Consider the following 21,041-nt stretch of genomic DNA (forward strand, 5'->3'; position numbering starts at 1 on the left):
ACTGATGTAGAAATCAAATGTGATTAAAACAACTGCCTGAGCCCACTGAATGAAATGGAACAAAGCAGTTTGTACTGCACATTAGTTTGGTTTCCTTTTTCAACTGGATTTGACTTTTGTCATACAGGGGCCTCACCTAAGTTCGATAAGAAGTTTACATGTTCACAATATAACACACCCGTCACACCTCAGAAGATTTACCAATACAGTATTTATTTTCTTGCTCATATTTTGATATAATTCCTATGTTACAGTACAATGTGCAATGCTGTATAAAAACAAAACCTCTTGAAATTCAAAGGATACTTACTATTCCACTACTACCACCAGAGAGCAGTAGTCTATCTTTGTTCTGGCTAGTTTCTCTGTGATCTTTTAAAGGGTTGTGTATTCAAAACTCTGGTAGGAGAGTTAAGTTAAAAGTATGACTTTAACATTACCCGCTGAGGGACCTATCCATGAAGGTTCAAAACATTTTACTGAGCTGTTCGTTCACCTTTGATATAACCTTTTTAAGTGCCAACTTCAATTCATTAACAAAAATTCTTCTGGAAATGAATACTTTCAGGGTAAAAAAGTGTAAACCTTCTCACAAAATATAAAACGGACACATCCAAAACTTAATATAAACGTGTAGTCATGCATTTGTTAATTGGGCTGCATACTGCTTTATTTTTTTTTTATACATCAGTTCTTATCTTACATGTAAAATATATTATTTTTGTAATGTGATATGTGAATATCTACATTTATTCATTTGCATGGGAGAAATGAGTGAATTGGACATTAGGCTCCTCCAAGAGCTGTGATGGTAAAGTACCAGTTGGCAAGGGAACAGTGTGTGCTGCATGTCTGTTTATCAGTGTGCAAGTTTTTTTTGCTGAACTGGAGCCGTGTCTAAAGGTACCTGTATTAACACTTGATCTAAACTCTATAAAATGAAATCTAAACAAGTCATATCACAAGCTGTCCTAACAACTGCTGTCAGTTTATAACAAATCATCTGTGTTATCTTATGAAGATATAACTAACAAACCCATATTGCTGCACGAGACACTGGTAGTTAACTTGTCATAGCCTGAGCTCAGTTGATGTGACCACTCATCACATTCAGTGAAGTCCTGCTTTAGATACTGGCGTAGGTAGGCTCTGTGATGGTTGTTTACTGTAAGGTAGCTGTAGTTCTATAGTGTCCAGTGTGTTGGCTCTATGGAGGCCCTGTCTGGGGCCCCTGAGGAGACCCTTGTTGGGGCCCAGAGGGGTACCCTGATGGAGGTGGCCAGGCCCCAGCGCTGGGTGGACGACTGAGCTCCCCACTTCCTGACTGGTCAAGCTCAGCGCTGTCGCAGTCCGAGTCGTCGCACAGGGCCCGACTCTGAGGTAGAGAGAGAAGAGAAACATTATGCTAGAGGTAGACGATAAACAACTGAACCCTCAGAGTTATGGTAGGTGTTAATGGTTCTAGTCCATGGAAGTAGTGTAGATTAGAAACTAGTGGTGGGGAACAGGTAAACTACACCGAACAAAAATATGAATGCAACATGTAAAGTGTTGGTCCCATGTTTCATGAGCTGAAATGACAGATACCCAGATCATTTTCCATGTGCACAAAAAGCATATTCCTCTCTAATTATGGTCAGAAATTTATTTACATCCCTGTTAGTGAGCATTTCTCCTTTGCCAACTACAGACCACGTGTCTGGTGTCATGTGGGCGAGTAGTTTGCTGATGTCAACATTGTGAACAGAGTGCCCCATGCTGGCAGTGGGGTTATGGTGTAAGGCATAAGCTATGGACAACGAACACAATTGCATTTTATTGATGACAATTTGAATGCACAGAAATACCGTGATGAGATCCTGAGGCCTGTTTCTTTTAAGGTATATGTGACCAACAGGTGCATATCTCTATTCCCGGTCATGTGAAATCGATAGATTAGTGCCTAATGAATTTATTTAAATTGACAGATTTCCTCATATAAACTGTAACAAATTGTTGCATGTTGCGTTCATATTTTTCTTCACTGTAATTAAAAATAACACAAGGTATACAGTGCATTCGGAAAGTATTCAGACCCCGTGACCCTTTCCACATTTTGTTACGTTACAGCCTTATTCTAAAATGGATTAATAAAAAAATAAATCCTCATCAATCTACACACATTACCCCATAATTACAAAGCAAAAACAGTTTTTTATATATTGTTTGCAAACATATAAAAACCTAAATAAAAAAATACCTTATTTATATAAGTATTCAGATCCTTTGCTATGCGACTCGAAATTGAGTTCAGGTGCATCCTGTTTCCAATGATCATCCTTGAGATGTTTCTACAACTTGATTGGAGTCTACCTGTGGTAAATTAATTTGATTGGACATGATTTGGAAAGTCACACACCTGTCTATATAATGTCCCACATTTGACAGTGCATGTCAGAGCAAAATCCAAGCCATGAGGTTGAAGGAATTGTCCATAGAGCTCTGAGACAGGATTGTGTCGAGGCACAGATCTGGGGAAGGGTACCAAAACATTTCTGCAGCATTGAAGGTCCCCAAGAGCAGTGGCCTCCATCATTCTTAAATGGAAGAAGTTTGGACCCACCAAAGACTCTTAGAGCTGGCCGCCCGGCCAAACTGAGCAATCGGGGGAGAAGGGCCTTGGTCAGTGAGGTGACCAAGAACCCAATGGTCACTCTGACAGAGCTCCAGAGTTCCTCTGTGGAGATGGGAGAACTTCCCAGAAGGACAATCATCAATCAGGCCTTTGTGGTAGAGTTGCCAGATGGAAGTAAAAGGCACATGACTGCCCGCTTGGAGTTTGCCAAAAGGCACCTAAAGACTCTCAGACCATGAGAAACAAGATTCACTGGTCTGATGAAACCAAGATTGAACTTTTTGGCCTAAATGCCAAGCGTCACGTTTGGAGGAAACGTGGCACCATCCCTAAACCTGCTCCAGAGCGCTCAGGACCTCAGACTGGGGTGAAGGTACACCTTCCAACAGGACAATGACCCTAAGCACACAGCCAAGACAACGCAGGAGTGGCTTTGGGACAAGTCTCTGAATGTCCTTGAGTGGCCCAGCCAGAGCCCGGACTTCTCTGGAATATCTCAGGCGAGACCTGAAAATAGCTGTGCAGCGACGCTCACCCATCCAACCTGACAGATCTTGAGAGGATCTGCAGAGAAGAATGGGAGAAACTCCCCAAATACTCAACAAAGTACTGAGCAAAGGGTCTGAATACTTATGTGAATGTGATATTTCAGTTATTTCTATTTAATACGTTTGTAAAATATTCTAAAAAGTCAAGGGGTCTGAATACTTTCCGAATGCACTGTATATCCAGTATCAGAGAGAGAGAATTGTGTTACTTCATTAGGATTCTGTGAAGCGTCCAGCGGGGCTTTGACCTGGCCCAGGGCTCCCTCCCTCTCAGACAGCCCGCCAGAGGCCTGCACCGGGTCAGTGTTGTCTGCTGGGATCTCTGACCCCTGCGACAGGAGGTCATCGCTGCGGTCGCCCAGACGGTCGTCCGTGTTGGTGCTGACGACGTCCGGCGTGCCGCTGTGGGAGTGGTCGGTGGTGTGGCCCTCTTCGCCATCCGACACAGAGAGGTTCTCCGAGCTGAAGGTAGACACCAACTGGCACTTGGTGATGCTGGTCGGACGTCTGGGGAGGATGAACGAGGGAGAAGAGGGAGTTAAAAGAAGAGAGGATTCCAGTTTCGTTTCAGTTTTGATTAATTAATTTGATTAATATTGAATAGTCATATTTAATAGACACATTTTAAAGTAATATTGAATAGTCATACTGAACAGTCATATTGAATAGTCATATTGAATAGTCATACTGAACATTCATACTGAACATTCTTATTGAATATTCATATTTAACAGTCATGTTGAATAGTCATATTGAATAGTCATATTGAACATTCATATTTAACAGTCATGTTGAATAGTCATATTGAACATTCATACTTAACAGTCATATTGAATAGTCATATTGAATAGTCATATTGAACATTCATACTTAACAGTCATATTGAATAGTCATATTCAATAGTCATATTGAACATTCATACTTAACAGTCATATTGAATAGTCATATTGAATAGTCATATTGAACATTCATACTTAACAGTCATATTGAATAGTCATATTGAAAAATCATACTGAACAGTCATATTGAACAGTCATACTGAACAATCATACTGAACAATCATACTGAACAGTCATATTGAACAGTCATACTGAATAGTCATATTGAACAGTCATACTGAACATTCATACTTAACATTCATTTTGAATAGTCATATTGAAAAATCATACTGAACAGTCATATTGAACAGTCATATTGGATAGTCATATTGAACAGTCATACTGAATAGTCATACTGAACAGTCATACTGAATAGTCATATTGAACAGTCATACTGAACAGTCATATTAAATATAAATATTGAATAGTCATACTGAACAGTCATATCAAATAGTAATATTTGACAGTCATATTGAATAGTCATATTGAACAGTCATATTAAACAGTCATATTGGATAGTCATATTGAATAGTCATATTAAACAGTCATACTGAACAGTCACACTGAACAGTCATACTGAATAGTCATATTGGACAGTCATATTGAATAGTCATATTGGACCCATCATATTGCATAGTCATATTGAACAGTCATATTGAACACTCATACTGAACACTCATATTGAACAGTCATACTGAATAGTCATATTGGACCCATCATATTGCATAGTCATATTGAACAGTCATATTGAACACTCATACTGAACACTCATATTGAACAGTCATACTGAACAGTCATATTGAACAGTCATACTGAACACTCATACTGAACAGTCATAATTAATAGTCATATTGGATAGTCATATTGGACAGTCATACTGAACACTCATATTGATCAGTCATATTGAACAGTCATACTGAACACTCATACTGAACAGTCATACTGAACAGTCATATTGAACACTCATACTGAACACTCATATTGAACAGTCATACTGAACAGTCATATTGAACAGTCATACTGAACACTCATACTGAACAGTCATAATTAATAGTCATATTGGATAGTCATATTGGACAGTCATACTGAACACTCATATTGATCAGTCATATTGAACAGTCATACTGAACACTCATACTGAACAGTCATACTGAACAGTCATATTGAATAGTCATATTAACCAGACATATTGGATAGTCACACTGAACACTCATATTGAACAGTCATATTGAATAGTCATATTGGACAGTCATATTGAACAGTCATACTGAATAGTCATATTGGACAGTCATATTGAATAGTCATATTGGACAGTCATATTGAACAGTCATATTGGACAGTCATATTGAATAGTCATATTGAACAGTCATATTGGACAGTCATATTGAATAGTCATATTGAACAGTCATATTGGATAGTCATACTGAACAGTCATACTGAACACTCATATTGAACAGTCATACTGAACAGTCATACTGAATAGTCATATTGAACAGTGATATTGAATAGTCATATTGAACAGTCATACTGAACACTCATATTGAACAGTCATACTGAATAGTCATATTGAACAGTGATATTGAATAGTCATATTGAATAGTCATACTGAATAGTCATATTGAATATTCATTGAATAACCACTTATACTTGCTACACAAAATCTCTGATTAGAATAGTAATATTTTACAAATGTTATTTGTATAACGGTACCAAACACTGACTCCTAAAATCATATCACATAACCTTTTAGTGGAGATATCAAAGATGAGAAAAGAAGACATTTTTATGTTTTTTGGGCACTGGAGTACAGCAACATGCTGTACTCACCTTCAGTGTTGGGGAGTAGTGAACTACATATAATTCAACTAGTGATTTAACTACATTTTGCAGTAGCTTTGTGGTAGTTGAACTAAATTCTAATCTTGGTAGTGCTTTCATTACTTTTGACATGTAGCAGTGTAGCTAACTACTGGAATTACACACTACCTTTTTTGCTAAAATAAAATATGGGTAGGCAAGAATTTTTTCCGGCATCAGACCTGCCTAATTCTCACTTGAATCACAGTTGTGTTTAATAAGCTAAATGACACATTCTGTTAACGTCTGACTCCAGAGTGATCTCTTTTTGCAATTTGTTGTCTATGACGTTTCAGATTTAGATATAAAAATGTATCATGACGTAAATTGAATGTAGGGAACTACTTTTTCAAAGTAACTTTAGTTAAGTAAACTACATGTTTTTTTAGGGTAGCTTAACTTCTTCAAGTGTGAAGTAATCGGTAGCTTGGTAAACTATATTTTCCGAGTAGCTTCCCCAACACTGCTCACCGTCTCCGTGGCAACTCCACCTCGCTGTCAACCTCCCCCTCCTCCTCCTCTGAAGACACGCCACGCCTCTGTGGACACAGCAGGGAAAACAGAATGGGTTAGCTAACAGATTCACAGAGATGAAAGGAGAGAGTACATACTGAACATAACTAGCTTCCATTGGGACTGTACCTGTTTGCGTGCGATGGCCGCCCTGTACAGGATAGCTGAGGGGGTGAGATGCCCTGATGCCCCCCGGGGTAACCGCACACCACTTACTCCCTCTTCCTTATCATCCCCATCGTGGGGAAGGCGTGGGGCGCCCAGCACAGACCCCCTCCCGGCGGCCGCCCCCCTTCCACATGGCGAGTCTGGGCTGCTAGAGAAGGGGAACGAGGCTGCGTCCTCGCTGGGCGTGTCGCTGCGTGGGGTGGTCTCTGTGAGGTCATCCAGACCCCCCGCGCCCCCCTCGGACCCCCCCAAGCCCGCGGAGGCGCTCAGGCTGCCGCCCCTCTCAAGCCCCCCAACGGTGGGTTCTCCTTTCCCTTGACCCTCAGCCGCCAATGTGGTGCAGATGAGGTCAGGGCTGGAGGAGGACAGCTGCCTCTGCTGCTGCTCGTGGCCCAGGGCCCGCAGGGCCACGCTGGGGTCCTGGAGCTGCTTGGAGGGGCCCGTGCTGGAGCTGTTGGCCTGGGCAGGGTTGTCCCCGTCGGGAGAGGGTTGAGTGGCCTTCAGGCCGGCAAGGTCCCCGCTGCTGCCCTTGCCAGGCTTGCGGTGGCGGGTCTTGACCCTACGCGAGCGGCTGGGAGACGTGGAGCCCCTGTTGGAGCAGGAGGGGATAGTGACCTGCATCACGGAGGAATCCATCTTGGGAATGATCACCTCTGACTTGAGGATGTCTGGCCTATGAGAACAGAATAGAATAGGAAGTGATGGTCAGATGTGAAATAATTGAATAACAAATCTTCAGCTATTTATAATGGTTTCAACCGAGTATTTAGTTTTGCATGATCCACCTCCTTATAGGGTTCACATAAGAACTACGCTTGTCTCCTATGCTTTTGGCTCTCGGAATGAACTCTCACCTCTTTCCAGAGGGCAGTTTCTGTGGGACGTTTCTCTTCTTGATGAGTTTGTCCATGGAGTTGGAGGAGCTAGTCTGTCTGGAGCTGTGGTGCTTGAACAGTCCTGGGTACTTCTTATCTAAAGACTGCTCTCTCCTAGGAACACATCAATACCATTCATGTTGATCGCGTAAGAAATCGAGAAACTAGTCTGTTCTACATATTCTATTTCTATGACTTGTATCCTCTATAACCCGAAATACCCTTGACTATTTATCAACTCATTTTCAAACACTGCATGTTCAGTAGGTCTATATGCCATAATAGCTGACATGATTCATGTGATAAATTTGACTTTTCTTTATGCAAATGTTCCGAGAACAAGCTAAACAACTAAATCAGCATTGAAGTGCTTTGATTGAGGGAGCCACCTACTTCTGGAGCTCTTTCTCTTTGAGCTCCAGCTGCAGCATGACAGCGTTGAGCTCCACGTAGAGGTTGTTGGTCCTCTCCAGCTTCCTCTCATAGTGCTCCCGGATGTCCAGAGCGTGCCTGAATGGAAAAGAGCGCACAAATTACATCATGTTCAGCATGAAAGGATGCAAGAAATGTGCCCCGAGACTATTATTTTCTATCTCTTTCTTTTTTCTATCTTCAACGATAGATAAAGGAAGGGCATTGGATAAAAAGGAACTGTAGACATTTGATGTTAGTGAAACTGCCTGTCGACATGACCATGCGATTACTGTACTATGGTTTCACAGCTCATAACAAGGCACCGCCCACTGGGCACACACTGGTTGAATCAATGATGTGGCCATGTCATTTCAACAAATTGAGTCTGGGCCCAGTGGGTGGTGTTTTTTCTCTTACACTATCCTGGCATAGCATCACTTCCAGCATCTAAAAGAGAAGAGTAACTCTGCCTGTCAGAGTGTCGTGGTACAGACCTTAGCTCCTCTCTGCGTCGGTTGATCAGTTCCTCGTCCAGTCGGTGCAGACAGGTCCCCTCAGACTTAATCTTCTCAAAGTGCTGCTTCACCTCCTCCCGCCACTCAGCCTGCGCAACACACACACACACACACACACACACACACACACACACACACACACACACACACACACACACACACACACACACACACACACACACACACACACACACACACACACACACACACACACACACACACTTAGACACTGGGTGTGTGTGCGAGTGTACACGTGCATGCAGATATTTGTGCACTCATATGTGTCACCTGGGAATGTGTTTGTTTGTGTATAAATTCATCAGGTTGTGTGAGATATAGTGTAGAGTAGGCTACCTGAGACTTGAAGTATGTCTCCTGTGGGGTGCAGAGTACATCAGCTGAGGCTATATCCAGATGGAGGAGGATCTGACGGAAAGAGGGTCTATTTCTGGGTTTACAGTTCCTGCAAAGCCAAGGAGATATTTTCAGTCAGAGACAACTTTGGTATATCTACTGTATAATCAATATGGTTCTACGTGGGCCAAGTCTATCTGGGAAAGGTTTAAAAGCACAGAAGTTCCCGCTATCTATTTCCACTGCCGCCTCTCACCTCTCTCTCCTCTTTTCCACCATCCCTCTCTTTCCTTCCCTCCCTCCCTCCATCTCCACTCACCAGCACTGCCTCAGGAGGATTTTGAAGCCGTCTGGGCAGCTCTCGGGGATAGGGAGGTTCAGGCTGTTGTTGCCCACCCCCCAGATGATGGCAGAGGAGTCCACATCCTTATAGGGGACCTCCCCGGTCAGCATCTCCCACAGCACCACCCCAAACGACCTGCAGTTCACAACACTCCTTATATTAGTGATCACTGAGATGGGATTGCATTGGTCATCTTTTCTATGGCCAAGAAGTTGGAATCCTTCACTTACCAGATGTCCACCTTCTCCGATATGGGTTCATTCCGAATGACCTCTGGGGCCATCCAGGCCACCGTACCAGCGAAGGACATCTTCATGCTCTTATCAATGAGCTCCTTGGAGGTGCCGAAGTCAGAAATCTTCACTAGGTCATCATGGGTAATCAGCATACTGCCAAGGATAGAAAGAAAACCACTATTATTGTTGATGTTCTTAAGTCAGAAATAGCAACCATTTTTTTTTTGAAAGCGCTCATTGATTCACTTTGGAGACTTCTAGTCTCTATAAGCCAGGGGTGGACGACATACCTCCCGCCGACCGGATTTGGTCCGCGAGCCCATTAAATCCAGCCCGCGGGTGGAATTATGTTTTTGGTTAAAAAACACTCCGGGACACTCTTGAATGGACTTGGTTTTGACTAACAAATCAGTCATAAAAAAATATGTGCGGCCCTCCGCTGAATTTGGAAATCGCGATGTGGCCCTCGAGCCAAAATGATTGCCCGCATCTGATATAGGCGGATGGCTTTGATAATATCGAGCACATGGACTCACTTGGGGGACTTGAGGTCTCTGTGGATGATCTTGTGGAGGTGCAGGTAGTTCATGCCCCCGGCGATGCCCATGGCCCAGTCAATGAGCAGGGAGGGGGTGATCTTCCTGCCTGCTCTCAGCACCTCGTACAGCTGGCCCTGGGCACAGTACTCCATCAGGATACAGTAGCAGGGAGCCTGGGTGCAGATACCCCTGGGGGACAGAGAGGGAGGGAAGAAGGAATGGAGGGAGGAAGGGACAAGGATAAAGAGGAGAATAAGAGAGTCAATGTCTGATGATGTCATGATGGTTTGCTTGGTCTAGGCTACAATAGCTCGGACCAACAGTTGGGTATATGTTTATACATTCTACTACTATAGTCCTATACATCTCTACATCTATGTTCTCTTGGGTTCAGGGTCAGGGAGTTTTTCTCACTTGAAGGTGATGATGTTGGGGTGCTTGAGTTTGCGTAGGTGCTTGATCTCCGTCTCCTTGATGTCCCGGACTTTCTTGACAGCCACCTCCTCGCCGTGGAACTTCCCCAAGAAGACCGCCCCCTGGGCCCCGCTGCCAACCCATTGCAGGTCTGAGATCTCTTCAAATGGAACCTCCCAGGATTCTAAGAATGCAACATCAACACAAGGAAGCAGTAAGTGACAGGCCGTGGGTGGTAGACGGCTCTAAGCAAACCAGCTGAGATGTATCATCTAAACGACATCCTCTGTTGCATTTTAATTGTCCACAAGGGAAAGACATCTACATATATATGACTTTCCTGTGGAAAAAGTACTTAATATCGACACATTAGTAGGTGTTTTCCCAGTTATGGCATCATAGCTCACGATTGGATCAATATGTGCAGTGTACAGTAAGGTGGCAGTTGGAGAGACATGTAGAGGCAAACAGCTGCACATCTCCCCAAAGCTAATCTCTCATCTCCCATAATCTGTCATAAGAGTGCAGTAGATAGATAAATAACTGAGAGTTTGGTCACTGTGAGAAGACAGACGCCAGTAGGCGGAATAAGAGAGACAAGCAGATTAATTCTGCATGAGGTCCACTGAAGTTTTGTGGTCTCAAGAGACCTGCTGCTGTAGAGGCAGCTGTTCTTGTTGTCTCGCTAACCAGCTGGGAATCCGCTACCGTAGATAAGACTGTGAATGAGGCTAGTGCAAAGGTAACATAAGCCGCATTATGGTGGAGAGTAGGGGATGGTGGCAGGAAGGCATAGTGAGAGATATAAAAAGAGAGAGAAATGTAAGCCATTTTAGTGAATACCCTCCAACATGAAAAGTAGCAAGGAAGAGCAGCATCTCGAAGTTGAACCTTTTTATTGGATATATAATGCATCACCATGGTTACGGATTTACCTCAACATCTTTACACAGTGAATGACTAACATTTCAAGTGACAATAGGCTCAGTATCCTACATGACATCTCCATCTATTTCTGTATTGGTTAAGGTATTCAGTATCCTAAAAGTATACAAAAGTCGTTATTAAACACAGAAGACCTTGTGCTGAAGTGACAAAGAACTGGCCGTTATACTCACTCCACACACCTTCCTGGTTATGCTTGTGTTCGGGGGAGTATGCTTTCCCGATCATGGTCCAGACGGGTTTCAGGCAGCCAAACAGCCCCTCCAGGAACCCTCCACCTCCTTGCTGCATCCGGATGTTGTCTGATTGGCTACGGACGGCCCCAGCCTCCGAGCTAAGCCCCGCCTCTGCCCCGCCCCCACACTGGCAGGCCTCATGCTCGTGTAACTTCAGCACACTGTTGTCAAAGTGGGCCGGGGGCCCGTCACTAGGGGTGGGGCTGTTGCCACAGGTGTGGGGGCACCCCTCAACCCCACCTGGCGCCCCTGGTGCCCCACCGGTGTCGATGGACAACACGTTGCGGAGGACACACTGGGTGGGGGTCAGGTCGGTTTCTGGGGTGCAGGCGGGGGTGTCTGCATCCAACCTGCGGAAGGGGGGCTCTGAGATGGGGGTGCTGAAGCCTGAGAGAGAGGGGGAGGGGGCGCGGGGCTCATGGAGGCAGGTCCCACTCATCAGGGGGTCCCACAACACAGTAGCCAAGGATGGATGGGAGTACAGAGGGAGAAGGGGAGGCCTGGATGGGGAGAAACAAAAATGAAGAGAGAAGAAAAAATAAAATGAATCACTATAAATCAGCATAATCCATTAAAACCTGCTCTTTTGGCACTTTTGGAGCTGTCCAGTGCTGAAATATACCTGTATCTCGGTTTCTCATTCAAAACAGTATTTTCTGAATGTTTGGCCTTGTCAGTATGATATATATACTCTCAGAAAATAGGGTACGGTTAGGGTCAGTGGCGTACCACAGCTTTGGCGAGCCCCCCCAAGGTTCGAGCAAGGCTATAAAATGTGCAGTTCTATAGCTAATCTCATGCTATTCTACACATTTTGCCATGGGGCAAAGAGAAAAATGTGCAGTTTTAAATTTCCTGTAGTTATAAACATTTTGCCATGTCTTATGTGTTCATACAGTGCATTCTGAGTGTATTCAGACCACTTTACTTTTCCCACAATTTGTTACGTTACAGCCCTATTCTAAAATTGATTAAATTGTTGTTTTTTTCTTCATCACTCTACACACAATACACCATAATGACGAAGCAAAAACAGGTTTTAATAATAAGAAAAAAAATGTCGGGTCTTAAAAATTTAAAACTGACATATCACATTTACATAAGTAATCAGACCCTTTACTCAGTACTTTGCTGAAGCACCTTTGGCAGCGATTACAGCCTTGAGTCTACTTGGGTATGACGCTACAAGCTTGGCACACATCTGTATTTGGGGAGTTTCTCCCATTCTTCTCTGCAGATCATCTCAAGCTATGTCAGGTTAGATGGGGAGCGTCACTGAACAGCTATTTTCAGGTCTCTCATCAGATGTTAGATTGGGTTTAAGTGCGGGCTCTGCCTGGGCCACTCAAGGACATTCAGACTTGTCCTGAAGGAACTCCTGCGTTGTGTTGGCTGTGTGCTTAGGGTCATTGGAAGGTCATTGGAAGGTCATCGCAAACTCCAAGCGGGCAGTCATGTGCCTTTTACTGAGGAGTGTCTTCCATCTGGCAACTCTACCACAAAGGCCTGATTGGTGGAGTGCAGATTGGTGGAGTGCAGAAGGAGTTGTCCTTCTGGAAGTTCTCCCATCTCCACAGGTGAACTCTGGAGTTCTGCCAGAGTGACCATCGGGTTCTTGGTCACCTCCCTGACCAAGGCTCTTCTCCCCCGATTGATCAGTTTGGCCAGGCGGCTAGCTCTAGGAAGAGTCTTGGTGGTTCCAAACTTCTTCCATTTAAGAGGCTATTCTTCTTGGGGACCTTCAATGCTGCAGAAATGTTTTGGTACTCTTCCCCAGATCTGTGCCTTGACACAATCTCGTGCCTTGACACTGTCTCGGAGCTCTACGGACAATTCCTTCGACCTCATGGCTTGGTTTTTGCTCTGGCATGCACTGTCAACTGTGGGACCTTATATAGACAGCTGTGTGCCTTTCCAAATCATGTCCAATCAATTGAATTTACCACAGGTGGACTCCAGTCAAGTCGTAGAAACATCTCAAGGATGGTCAATCGAAACAGGATGCACCTGAGCTCAATTTCGAGTCTCATAGCAAAGGGTCTGAATACTTATGTAAATAAGGTATTTTTCATTTTAATTTTTAATACATTTGCAAAAATGTCTAAAAAACTGTTTTTGCTTTGTCATTATTGTGTGTAGATCGATGAGATGATTTTTTGATGACGTTAACCCGACTCTGATCCAACTAGTCAAGAGGCACGGACCTCTTAGCGTAATGATTAACATGTTGACTTGACAGTTGCTGGACCCAGGTTCGAGTCCCAGGCTACCCCCACGAATTCGCTACACTGGTGTCAGAAGCGGGATGGCGGAGAGGTGTGAACACATGAGGAGCTTGGTATAGAGAAGAGGTACATTTTTGTCACTTAAAAGGAACAAACGGCTTTGTCACTGTGGTGGTACTCTAAAAGGGACATTTGTACGAACTGCAAGGATATATGCCTATAACTAACGGTACAATGGATTTCGCTTACAGGTACCACTACAGTGACAAGCGTTTGGAACCCTTTAAGTACAATTCGGTACTTTTTTAAAGTTTAAGTAAAGTAGAAATTATTGTAATCAAGTCAACTACATAGGTGTTGTTCACTCAGCAGAAAAGACTGTCTGTAACAGACGAAACATCAGACAGATGGGCCTTACTTTGTGGGAGGAGAGAGGGAGAGAGATAAAAAAAATGACTACAGGGAATCAAAAAATCTTGCTCTACCTTTCTTTTAAAAAACCACTCCTGTGAGAACAAGTCAACCATTTCATGCAATTTCTCCTCAATAAAGACTCAATTATTCAGTAAACCACATTTTAATATCTATGAATCTATGAACGGGATTGAGGCAGTCAAACAGGGCCAAATCATCTGGAATGGGAAATAGTTTTATGAATGAACCAGGAAGATAGCACTGACTACAAAATAAACCTGACCTTTATCCCCAGGGTGATTCCCTTAGGAGTGTCACCATAGGGTAGGCAAGCCTATATATTTGTTACATTATGGATATGGATAGTACTCTGTTGGAATCAACGAGTAAGCTTCTGGTACTGTATGTATTGAATGGAACATACGGTCCTGTTACATGCTTGCCTTGACAGTGTTATGCTGCAGCCTATTCATTTACAATACTGTACAAGTCATGGCATTGTATCTCTGTAGAATATGACGAAATTGCATAACTAACCCATTGAGCTGTGTGTGTGTGTGTGTGTGTGTGTGTGTGTGTGTGTGTGTGTGTGTGTGCGTGCGTGCGTGTGTGTGTGTGTGTGCGCGTGTGCGTGTGTGTGTGTGCGTGTGCGTGTGTGTGTAAGAGAGTGAGAGAGAGAACTGCCACATGTATCCAATTTACATCACCGCATGAGAATCGCGACGCTCGAGCGAATAGAGAGCGTTAAATGGGAAAAACACTGGGCCACAGTGGGAAGGAGCACTTTCGCTCAAAAATGCAGGGAGATCTATCTTTAAATAACCAAGGATGTGATGATGACACTCACTAGCATCACAGTCGACGTGCATGAATTAAAGCCCGAACCGTACGAGTCCATCCATGCCAAGTCTAACTGCCGCATCGTCTGTAGATTTACTTAATGTTGGCACCAACACAAACATATTTCGTAATAGATTATCACGCTGCTGCACAAATATGATCTCTCGCATTAATCAGCGATTATGCATTTTCTCCTAGATTGACGTGCTGGTACGCTACAATGTGAACAGAGTACACTGCATGAGGCAAAGGCAAACCTACATGAACATCTCATAATACCTGATTTCCTATTTGATCTATAATACTTGATAGCATGACATTCCCATACCTTTCTGCCTGGTTGATGTCGCGTTGTCAAGTACGGGGTGGGTTCAGCTTGCTACATGCGATAATTTAGAACAATTGTCGTTTTTCCACTCCGGACTTACAGTCGTTTTATTGCGTGAAAGTCCCTTTCCACGAGTTCACGTTATCAGAACGAATCCCAGCGGGCAAATTGTGTTATCAATAACCGGGGAACCATGGAACGTGAGTCGCGCGCTGGGTTGGGGGAGGGAGCTGTCTCCTTCCCAGTGCTGAATTGACGTCACGGAGTTGCAAGCTACCCACAAGGGGGCGCGAATATCGCCCCCACAAAATTGTACAGTGGTTTCCATCTTTTCAGCAACGTTTCATAAACTGTCTTCGAGTCATGTGAGTTGCACAGATTCTTTGTTCTTTGCTTGAGATGATGCCTTTGGAAATGTTTTGCACACACAATTAATGGTTCAGATACGGTAGGATAACGTGGGATGACTAGCCCTCCACAAGAAAAGCAAAGTTTGGTAAAACATTTGGAATATGGATCATGGTCATGCTTAGAAAAACAAACTATGAAGGCAAATAAGTGGCTACAGTTTACACCTTTTTAATCAAATGTTTATTTTATGAAAATCTTTTGGGGTAACTTTTGTTAAAATCAATTTTTTTTAAATAATGTGTTGAGTGATTAACTAAATTAACGAGTGATTAAGTTAAAGTCTAAGTATCAAATATTGAAATAAAATGGCATTGTACATCTCACTTTTAAATATCCTCACTATGATGAGGTTTTGATTTAAGGTCCCTCTTTTTATTGTCCCATCAAATCATGTCCACATCATCCTAAAGTATCTAAGAAAATGACTATGTAACTGATTTAAGTGATTTGTAGATAATTTGGACATGATTTGGAAAATGCTAATTTAGGCACTATTGACTTACATCGAATCTATCTTAATTAGATGATATATACACAGTACCAGTCAAAAGTTTGGACACACCTACTCATTCAAGGATTTTTCTAGATTTTTTTCTATTTTCTACATTGTAGAATAATAGTGAAGACATCAAAACTATGAAATAACACATATGGAATTATGTAGAAGGCAAAAAAAGTGTTAAACATATCAAAATATATGTTATATTTGAGATTCTTCAAAGTAGCCACTTTTGCCTTGAAGACAGCTTTGCACACTCTTGGCATCCTCTCAACCAGCTTAATCTGGAATGCTTTTCCAACAGTCTTGAAGGAGTTCCCACATAGGCTGAGCACTTGTTGGTTGCTTTTCCTTCACTCTGCGGTCCGACTCATCCCAAACCATCTCAATTGGGTGAGGTCAGGTGATAGTGGAGGCCAGGTCATCTGCTGCAGCAATTCATCACTCTCCTCATTGATCATATAGGCCTTACACAGCCTGGAAGTGTGTTAGGTCATTATCCTGTTGAAAAACAAATGATAGTCCCACTAAGCGCAAACCAGATAGAATGGCATATCGCTGCAGAAGGCGGTGGTAGCCATGCTGGTTAAGTGTGCCTTGAATTCGAAATAAATCACAGACAGTGTCACCAGCAAAGCACCCCCACACCATCACTCCACCTCCTCCATGCTTCACGGTGGGAACCACACATTCACCTACTTTGCGTCTCAAAAGGACACGGCGGTTGGAACCAAAAATCTCAAATTGAGATTCATGAGACCAAAGGACAGATTTCCACCAGTCTAATGTCCATTGCTCATGTTTCTTGGCCCAAGCCAGTCTCTTCTTATTATTGGTGTACTTTAGTAGTGGTTTCTTTGCAGCAATTCGACCATGAATGTCAAATTCACGCAGTCCCCTATGAACAGTTGATGTTGAGATGTGTCTGTTACTTGAACTCTGTGAAGCATTTATTTGGGCTGCAATTTCTGAGGCTGGTCACTCTAATTAACTTATCCTCTGCAGCAGAGGTAACTCTGGGTCTTCCTTTCCTGTGGCGGTCCTCATGAGAGCCAGTTTCATCATAGCGCTTGATGGTTTTTGCAATTGCACTTTCCACGTATTTGAAATTTTCCCCATTGACTGACCTTCATGTCTTAAAGTAAGGATGGACTGTCGTTTCTCTTTGCTTATTTGAGCTGTTCTTGCCATCATATTGACTTGGTATTTTACCAAATAGGACTATCTTCTGTATGCCACTCCTACCCTGTCACAACACAACTGATTGGCTCAAATGCATTAAGAAGGAAAGAAATTCCACAAATGAACTTTTAACAAGGCACACCTGTTCATTGAAAAGCATTCCAGGTGACTACCTCATGAAGCTGGGTGAGAGAATGCCAAGAGTGTGCAAAGCTGTCATCAAGGCAAAGGGTGGTTACTTTGAAGAATCTAAAATCTAAAATCTATTTGGATTTGTTTAACCCTTTTTAGTTACTACATGATTCCATATGTGCTATTTCATAGTTCTGATGTCTTCACTATTATTCCACAATGTAGAAAATAGTAAAAACAAAGAAAAACCCTTGAATGAATGGGTGTATCCAAACTTTTGACTGGTACTGTATATATATAACTGTCTCTACATTACGAAATATTACACCACGTTACCCTATAGTCTATAATTGATCCACCAAGGTCTAGACACCATGATGCATGCACTCCTCAAGACGTCATTTGAGTTGCCAACAATCAGTGGCGATTTTACCATGTGAATCTTGGTGGGGGAGGTAAAAAGAATGTGGGATGCATGCCAGCAAAGCCACTACACAACACAACACTAAACAATACATGAATTGCACCATACCACTGCTTCACCTGGCTATCAGCGGAGCCTTATCTGGCAGTGAAACAGTTCATTCAGCCTCATTTATTGCCTTTTTAGTGTGTTTAAACAAATGTGGTTTCTACTGACAATTGAGATGTACAAACTATGGCATAAGGGGATGACAAGCGGATAAGAGGCAATCCGTAATTTCAATTAAGACTAATGAGCGATTAATGAGCGAGCTAGGACGGACATAAAGTTAGTCAATATAACTATCTGTTTAGCACTTTTGAAATGTACAGCGACAGAATTCAGAACATGGGCCATTCTTACAGTGTTCTCCCTGTACACCAAGTCAGAACTGTAGGATAAATAAAGGGCGCATATAAGCAGACAATGAAAGCTCTTACAATATTCGATGATTACATTTTTCAAAAACAGGTTATAGGCTACATGTGCACCACCAAGTCAGAACAGTAGGCGAAATTAAGAGGTGAAAATAGACCAAATTATTAGGGTGAGGCACATGGGCTACTAACAGCTTGCTACACAACATAAACTTAGTATTACTTTCTTAGCTACAGTATACATATCTCCCTGGCATATTACATCATTTATGCAGCAGCATACAATACATTTTTGGACTCACCTTTCCCCTTAGCACAGTGGATCTGGGCCGATTCCGGCTGAGAGTTGGGGCACTCGGCTGAGATCATTAACATTTCATATTTATTTATTTTTCCATATTTTCTCATTGTTTCTGTGATCAAAAAAATACAATTAACATTTAAATTAAATTCTTTAAGAGTCCTGTTTAAGTTGTATTTTAGTATTTTGATACTTTGTGCAAGGCCACTGATAAGCATTAAAAACTTTGTGGAGGGAGCCTCCCGAGTGGTGCAGTGGTCTAAGACACTGCATCGCAGTGCAAACTGCGTTGCTACAGATGCTAGTTCGATACCTGTGCTGGCCGCGAATGGGAGACCCATGAGGTGACACACAATTGGCCAGGCATTGTCCGAGTTAGGGGAGTGTTTGGTTGGCCGGGATGTCCTTGTTGCATCGCACTGTAGGGACTCCTGTGGCGGGCCAGGTGCATGCACGCTGACACGGTCACCAGGTGTACGGTGTTTCCTCTGACATAATTTTTTTGGGGGTGGATGGGTATAATTTGTATGAATAAAATGTATAAGAGTAATATTTAAAATGACTAAATCGGGTAATGTTGTATACATTTATTTAAATTAGCATCGGGCCACTTCTGGGAGGATTCTGGTAAGATGTCGACAAAGTCGGATGAATGCCGGTAGACAGAAACAGCCTGATGTACTTGGGCTGATTCTGGGCAGTCATTCATTTTGATTCCGGGCCGAGTCCGTAACCTGATTCCAGCCCGATTCAATCAGTTCAGGCCCCCCGGAAGAGGGCCGCTTCTGGGCCGATTCCTCATTGCTAGCTGGGTTGTTGCGCTGTGCTCACTTGAACAGGAAGGTGGCACGGCGGTCCTTCGTGTACAAATTTTGTCTTCAAACTATCAAAGTCTGCCATTCTCTGGATTTATAACTTGAAAAAAAAAGGTTGAATCATGATGACGTCAGTGATCTTCAGGCCTTAGCTCTAGAAAGAGGCATGAGTTCCTGATTTACAATTCCATTGGATGAAAGTTCAAAACGTATTTTCCCAGTCGTAGCTCGTTTTTCCAGAGTTCCCAGTTGTCTTGAACTCACTAAAGTCAGATTTTGCAGTTCCGAGTTAACAGTTGTTTTGAGCGCGCCACAAATCATGCTTCATTGACAGCATGGCCAATGTTGAATGTTTATAATTTTAAACTAGGAAAAGAGACCCTTAATCTTAGACCTGGGACCACACAGACACAGCCACTCCATTGAATAGCAGTTAGCCACTGATTCCTTCCAAACCACTCACTGTTGAATTTGCGATTTCCAACTTGTTGTGTAATGTTTATGTCCAATGGCCGGTGAGCACCAATACGTTTTATCTATAATTTCTCTTCATTATTTCCCTTCATATGACAAGGATTAAAAAGGATTTGCCAGTAGATTGTCGACTTGATTCATGATGATGACTGCTAGCTAAGATTTTGAAAGTATGATGTTGACATGATCAGTCCAATCAAAGCTACTGTAGATAAAACGTGATTTGATGTCATTTTATCTGTGGCCAGTGACCTTGAGCCTTCTTGGATGGGCACTTCTAATGTAACTCTGTGGCAGCACCCAAGGGGCTAGAATTTTCGTTGTCTACCCTTATACTTGGCGGTGACGTAGTGTCCCCATGAGTGACAGACCACTGAGACAATCGCAGTGCAACTCTCTGCATTTCCTGCTGGCTTGTTCCACCACAACAGAAAACACTGAGCTAGGCTGAAACACCTGCATTTTGGCGCTGCCTTACTCAAGAAAACAAAAAAGAGAACATGTTTGTATGCAGCTTTATTAACTCAGTGAAATATATATTTTAAATTGTTTGCAAACTGATATGTGATATGTATTAATGCCAAAATAACATGCAGAACAGGCAAGCCAGAACAGGCAAACAAAATGTGGGGCTCAAAACCTGCCCTGAATGACAGGGCAACATTCAATGTCTACAATTCGTTTTTACAATTTGTTTGGTTCATCCAGGCCATGTAACAAACAGCATCAGTGTGAACCAGAGTATGTGAGCGGAGTTGAGCGGCTGGAAATACTGCACTGCTCAGGTGCTCCAGGTCCTTTTCAACGTCTCTGCTAAAAACCGCTCTGTGCTCACAGAAAAAAAAACTGCCGCTCGATATTTTCTCCATTCATTAAAATCACAATTTAACCAACACCCATCTATTTTTGTGACTACCTGGACCTACCAATTGGTTTTGAAGTATTGAAACCAAATCATATGATTTGAATGAAAAGTGTTTGAATAAACATGAAAAGGTGAATGTAAGAAGTGTACATGTCATATTAAACAACATATAATCACTCCAAACAGGTCAGGAGCCAGACAGGGAGCCTAAGAAGGAATGGAAATTAATTATTTAGGCTATATTATTTCAATTATTTCAACGCTAT

The 21,041-nt window shown here is 42.7% G+C and overlaps 1 protein-coding gene across 3 annotated transcripts; it reads right to left on the reverse strand.

Annotated features, from left to right (window-relative positions):
* Positions 1-191: 191 nt before the first annotated feature.
* On the reverse strand, positions 192-15,487 carry map3k12 (mitogen-activated protein kinase kinase kinase 12). Of its 3 annotated transcripts, none has more exons than XM_071371456.1 (14): positions 15,257-15,487; positions 11,396-11,949; positions 10,269-10,452; positions 9,852-10,043; positions 9,310-9,468; positions 9,056-9,214; positions 8,737-8,845; positions 8,362-8,471; positions 7,847-7,963; positions 7,433-7,567; positions 6,540-7,251; positions 6,369-6,436; positions 3,372-3,669; positions 192-1,375 (listed from the first exon to the last, which is right to left on the reverse strand). In XM_071371456.1, exons 2-14 carry the CDS (start codon positions 11,886-11,888, stop codon positions 1,208-1,210), a joined length of 2,904 nt encoding a protein of 967 aa, XP_071227557.1. In that variant the 5' UTR covers positions 11,889-11,949; positions 15,257-15,487; the 3' UTR covers positions 192-1,207. The 3 variants fall into 3 exon arrangements, with proteins under 3 accessions (XP_071227557.1, XP_071227556.1, XP_071227558.1); XM_071371455.1 differs by having other exon boundaries at positions 11,387-11,949; XM_071371457.1 differs by lacking the exon at positions 7,433-7,567 and having other exon boundaries at positions 11,387-11,949.
* Positions 15,488-21,041: the final 5,554 nt, after the last annotated feature.

This window comes from Salvelinus alpinus, chromosome 28 (assembly GCF_045679555.1).
Source record: "Salvelinus alpinus chromosome 28, SLU_Salpinus.1, whole genome shotgun sequence".
In the NCBI taxonomy this organism is placed as follows: domain Eukaryota; kingdom Metazoa; phylum Chordata; class Actinopteri; order Salmoniformes; family Salmonidae; genus Salvelinus; species Salvelinus alpinus.

Coding starts and splice junctions, on each gene's coding strand:
- map3k12 (XM_071371455.1), bottom strand. CDS start 11,888: ATGAGTGGGACCTGCCTCCATGAGCCCCGCGCCCCCTCCCCCTCTCTC. Junction 9,469..9,851: donor AGAGACCTCAAGTCCCCCAA/GTGAGTCCATGT, acceptor TATCCTTGGCAG/TATGCTGATTACCCATGATG. Junction 7,252..7,432: donor AAACTGCCCTCTGGAAAGAG/GTGAGAGTTCAT, acceptor CTGTTCTCATAG/GCCAGACATCCTCAAGTCAG.